Below are 5,744 nucleotides of genomic sequence, written 5' to 3' on the forward strand. Positions count from 1 at the left end.
GATTGATTGATTGATTGATTCCCACACTGTATGGATCCATGAAAGCTTTAGGCTCTAATTAGTCAGGATTAGGATTTTAGAGCTCTGGTGATTTTGAAATGGCTCTGATGTCAAGATGGCGTTTCTAACTCAGGCAACCATGCTTTAGCTGTCACTGGATCTTGTATGAACCGGGTAAGGTGTCATAGTACCAAACAGGATCGTGTTAGGACACCTGTACTCACTTGTCCAGCGTCCCTATCTCTGTGCTGTCCGGTCGACTGAACAGGAGGTACTTGATGATGCGAGCTTGGATGACCATCTGAATAGCTCGAGCTCCGCCCTGAAACACACACCTCTGCAGGTGAGGCAACTCAAAAGGTTACCTACATATGTTTTAACCCAGTAGCTAAAGACAAGACTCTGTTGGGTTAAAACAAAACAGTTTGGATTAAGACGAATTGGTCTTATCGAAAGAGGACTTTCAGTCCATAACTCTACTTTATCCAAGGAAAACTCAGCTTCAGCAAATTCCAAGTCTTGCTTGTCTGAACAAAATTCAGCATCAAGCAACCATATTGCTGCCTAGTCCCAAGAAAACTTTGCTCTGATCAGTAGAAACTCTGGTTCGTTCAAAGTTCCTTTCTGCCCTCCAAACCCTGCCTTGTCTGACTTGAAACATCTCCTTCATAGAGACTCTGCTTGGACTGACCAAACCAAAACTTAAAATCTGGGAAGTTTGATTAAAAATTAGCTTCAAATGACTAAAGTTCAGTTTGACCAGAAAGTAACCATGACAAGACTGGCCAGATACCGCTGGATTAATCAGCTGGTCCAGTAATGATGGACAGGAAACAAAGGAGCTGGATGAAGTTCAGGAAGTAGTGGAGTTTGGCGTATAGCCCATTGGGTTGACTTCCTGCAGGGTCCATAGCTAGAGACCTCAGAATATAATGTATAGTGGTGATTGTTTGCCAGGCCAAACATCCAATTAAAGTTCCTTTAAGCCACTACTGAGGCACTGGGGTCAATTTTCTATAGGCAGGTTAAAAGAAGTTTCAATGTCCAGTCTTGATGATGGTTCTGAATGGTTTATTTTTTTTATTTTTGCCAGCAATTAAAGAGAACAAACTTTTCTTTTGTCCTACCTCTCTTGCATTGCTAAAAACCACAGGCCCCAAACCCAAAATACCTGCTCGTCCTTTCCTAGGCCCCTACACTTACAGAAAGTGGACTACGCCTACGACAACTTATGGAGATAGAAAAACCTTAACTGCTCTGGAACTTTAACTGTGATAATTTTCATCTTTGGAATTAATAGGAATACAGAACGTGTATGGATTGACATATTAAAGTGTTCTCTCTAAACTTTTGAATTTTTTTTTTAATTATGTATTTGTATTTGTCTTGGCTTCTGTAATTTGTTTTGTTTGTATTTATAAATCAACACCTTTGGGAAAGGAAAATGTAAACAGTTTATAAAATTCTGTAAAGAAATGGTTTATGCCTTTACCAAATAAAAAATAAATATAAAAAAAAAAATGAAAGTGGACTGATCCACATCACTTCCCATCATACCTCAGAACAAAAATTACATAAGGAAAATAATAAAACAAAGATAAATAGAATCAACAATTATTAACCTGCAAATAAACACTGTAAATAATACAAAAATATAAATGTAGGAATTGATTAAAACAATTCAAATGGATAAAGAAATAGAGAATAAATAGCTCCAACAATAATGTGTAAAGGAAAGTGATTCAGGCAATACATCTTATGGCCGGTCTGACTACAGTTTTTTTTTGGTACCTTCAGAACTCTGCTTAGTGAAACATTTAGGTTATACAATAATAAAATCGTGCCTCAAAGACAGAATTTATTTCTGTGTTTTTTCTTTTCTTTACTTATGAGACAGTCTTTCATGTTTTTAAAGATGAAGAAAAGTCATATTAAGGCTCTTTGTTTGTTTTTAACCTGCGATCCTGGTCCTCGTTTAGCGGTCCAACACATCAAGTTTTTGATTTGTTCTGAATTGAGTTCATGTTAGAATTATAATTTTTTTTTTTGCATTTTNAATTCAAATGGATAAAGAAATAAAGAATAAATAGCTCCAACAATAATGTGTAAAGGAAAGTGATTCAGGCAATACATCTTATGGCCGGTCTGACTACAGTTTTTTTTTGGTACCATCAGAATTCTGCTTAGTGAAACATTTAGGTTATGCAATAATAAAATCCTGCCTCACAGACAGAATCTATTTCTGTCTTTTTTTTGTTTGTTTGTTTTTTACTTATGAGACAGTCTTTCATGTTTTTAAAGATGAAAAAAAGTCATATTAAGGCTCTTTGTTTGTTTTTAACCTGAGATCCTGGTCCTCGTTTAGCGGTCCAACACATCAAGTTTTTGATTTGCTTTGAATTGAGTTCATGTTAGAATTATATATTTTTTTGCATTTTTAACCCATCAGGACCTGTTTCCTCCCATGTTTGATGCCTCGCTTTAGTGAAATAGGAGTAGAGTTTAGCAGTTATCTCTGAGGTCCAGTTTTCTCACCCTGTCTGCCTCCAGGGCGTACGACATTTCAGAGCCTGGCTCTCTGAACTGGAAGAAAGACTTCCTCCACTCGTAGTTGAAGACGTGAAACGTTCCTCCGAAGAGAATCCTCCTCAGGTCCTTAAAAAGAAAACAGATAAACCTGATCAGCTAAGGCGCTGGCCAGTGATTGGTTCCTGGAAAAGCCTCAGCCCACTTGATGGCAGTCAGCATCTCTACCAGTCCTGGAGGCTCCCCACAGGACATGGAGTTCCAAAAATAAAGAGGCATCACTAAAGGAGTAGAGAACAACAATTATTCAGTTTGGTATATAGACAATTTCCTGCTTCACATTCATTATGTTCATGGTGGAGAATCCTGCTTCAAGGCAGCAGGTTGAGCCAAACATACTCAAAATGTGCAGGGTCATCTTTGAGCACAATTTTATTTTTTTCCCAACAGTTCACCACAGTTCTTCCAGCAGTACACAGTTTATCTGCTCTATTTTTCTCCAGTTAGAGAAAAAATTTGATTGCAGAACGTCTGGATAAATTAGAGGAGCTCAAAAATAGATTTAAGAAGTGGATTTAAACTCCAAAACACTGCTGCTAGTTTTGTTGCAAGCATCGAAAACTATTCACAGATCGAACAGGTAGCGCTCTGATGCAGGTATGTGAACTTTCTTCCCTTTTTTTCCCCTAAATCCTCAAAATAAAAATATCACCAAAACTCTGATTTCTTGATCATATTTCTATAATTTCATCAAGGCAACAAAACCTAATATTGTAATGGAATTTAAACATAGAGTGCTAAATACAGCAGAGTAGTGACACGATGTGACATTTGCTCCAGGTTAAACATTTAATCACGAATGCTTATTATATATTTAGGCCAAGTAGTCCTTTTTTATGTTGGGCTAATACACTTAGATCCTGTGTTGCCTTATGAGGCTTAGACTTTTACTTTTTTGTGGCACCAGACAAAATTGTTTTTGGTCCAATATGGGAAAGAAGGAGGCATCATGACTCAGGCTTTCAACCTGCCTAAATAAAGTACAAGGCATTTAAATAATGACTTTAGAATAGAGTTAAACTTTGTTGTCATTACGCCGTCACAAGTACAAAGTAACGAAACAAACTCTCTGCTTTTAACCCATCCCCTTTGGGGAGTAGTAGACTGCCATTGTGCGGCGCCTGGGGAGCAGTGTGGGGTTAAGGGTCTTACTCAGGGACCCAGAGTGGCAGTCTGTGGGTGTGGGGCTTGAACTCAGAGCCTTTGGGACAGAAGCGCAATGCCCTAACCAGTAGGCCACCACTCCCTTAATAGTATAGATGAGACCAAAGCAGAGATGTAGGGATAAAATGGGCAACTCCAAGCTTTAGGGAAAATTATACAGCATGTGTACAAACAACTTGTACCAGCTGATGGTAGAGGAATTATTATGTAGATTTGGAGCTAAAAACCTATTGAATGGACCATTATTTCTTCCATATACCAGTAAAAATTGAAAACATTTAGGATAAGAAAAACTCCCTATAGCAGTGTCATGTGACCCGTCGTGCCTCTGCGATTGGACAGGTTTACCTCTGTCAACTGGGGGGTGACCGGTGTTCCTCCAAGGCCAGGGGAGACCACCAAGCCCCGGGGGATGGAGCAGAGAGCTGGGAGGGTCCTGCAAGGAGGAGCAACCTCCTCCTGGTCCTCCTCCTTCCCCACATCCAGCAGCCTCTGAAGAAGGGAACAAAGATGGAGTATTTGCCTTAAACATAATCTCTAAAACAATTCAGTCAACTATACTAAGGTAGAGCACAACTTGTCTGGGAAGATTGCAATAAAAGTACTTCTTTATAAAGACTTAAATATTTAAGGTTACATCTCAGCTTCCTTTCAGCCCATTTAAATCAACCCCTTCCTCAACTTGGCCATAATCCCCAACCTGGTCCTTAGCCAGTTAGCCAGGAAGTCTATGATGAAAGATGTCTAGAGGATCTAAGTTTAACAGTGTGCATAATTCTCCCTCTCCCCTCCCTAAATATCACAACATTCCAGGTTTATGGAGGTCCTTCCAGACCGGCATCCTGCAGTGATCACCAAATCTGTTCAGAAAAGAACGGCTGTCAAGAACTTTCATTCATTAACATATGACAGAACCACATGGATAAGAAATCCTTTTGAGGAACAGTCCGTCTTTATGACACTGAGTTTATGTTAACCTTGTCCAGAGATTCAGTCTAGATCTGCTCCTCTGGGTTTAGAGCATTCTGTGATGGACCATCCCTGTAGGAACAAGTATTTTGGTCAGAATGATCAGCGACTGGTAGTTGCATCAAGCTTCCCTGATGGTTGTCATGTACCCATTTCCATGATGTCCAGCAGATATTTAAGAACAACAGGATGCCTTTATGAAAACATCTTCTCCGTGCATTTCACCCAGAGCTGGCTGAGGAAGATATGGCTGATGAGCTGGCATGTCCCCAGTACAGAATGATGGAGAATACACTCTCAACTCTTACTGTAGATGTATTCAGAATGTTTTCACTACCATAAAATAACACCTGGAACTCACAGCTTGGGAGCAGGCCTAACCTCACATTACAGTTTTGGAAACCACTTTGAAACAAATGTTTTCTTTTATCTGCAAAATAAAAAGTAAAAAAAAACATAAGAGAGGAAGAAAAGGGGTGGCTTCCACCTTGTGGGATCACAGCAGCAGAACTGAAAGGACTCTCTGTAAACTCACATCTGGATTCTTGTTGACTTCATGTTGCAGCAGCTCAATGTAGTCCAGCCCAGAGTCCGTCATCACCAAAAAAATACCCCGATCAGAACCACCATCAGAACTATATCCGGTATTTCTTACAGCTCAGCCATTAACTCTGTTCAATCTCCATGCTGACACCGCTGCAGTTGATCCAGACCCTTCAGGTCTAACTTTTAATCTTGGATTAGCCCGGTTCTGTTACTCACTTTGGGTGGACAGAGAAAAGATGATGTAGCAGTGAAATTGAATCCTTTCTGACTGACACATGATAGCCTGGATATTGAAAACTGACCCTCCTGCAGTGCAGGATCTACACCACTAGAGAGCAGCAGGATCTAATCCCAGAAATGATTACTAACCAGAACTGATCCAGAACCCTCCATGCTGAAGATCCAGTGTTTACCATACTGCGGTACCTCAGGGTAACCTGTAGGAGGCGTTCATCCCATCTTCTGTTATGAAATGGAAC

The 5,744-nt window shown here is 39.9% G+C and overlaps 1 protein-coding gene across 1 annotated transcript in view; it reads right to left on the bottom strand.

Annotated features, from left to right (window-relative positions):
• Positions 1-5,467, bottom strand: part of LOC107080815 (protein FAM188B2-like) — a 7,195-nt gene extending 1,728 nt beyond the window's left edge. Inside the window, exons 1-4 of the mRNA XM_015369021.1 lie at positions 5,255-5,467; positions 4,099-4,242; positions 2,536-2,655; positions 225-322 (exon numbers count right to left, since the gene is read on the bottom strand). Coding sequence (XP_015224507.1) covers positions 225-322; positions 2,536-2,655; positions 4,099-4,242; positions 5,255-5,317 — 425 coding nt within the window. The 5' untranslated portion in view covers positions 5,318-5,467. The remainder of the gene's footprint in view (positions 1-224; positions 323-2,535; positions 2,656-4,098; positions 4,243-5,254) is intronic.
• Between the last annotated feature and the right edge of the window lie 277 nt (positions 5,468-5,744).

Source organism: Cyprinodon variegatus, unplaced genomic scaffold (genome assembly GCF_000732505.1).
Source record: "Cyprinodon variegatus isolate N-32 unplaced genomic scaffold, C_variegatus-1.0 Scaffold2360, whole genome shotgun sequence".
NCBI classification, from domain to species: Eukaryota; Metazoa; Chordata; class Actinopteri; order Cyprinodontiformes; family Cyprinodontidae; genus Cyprinodon; species Cyprinodon variegatus.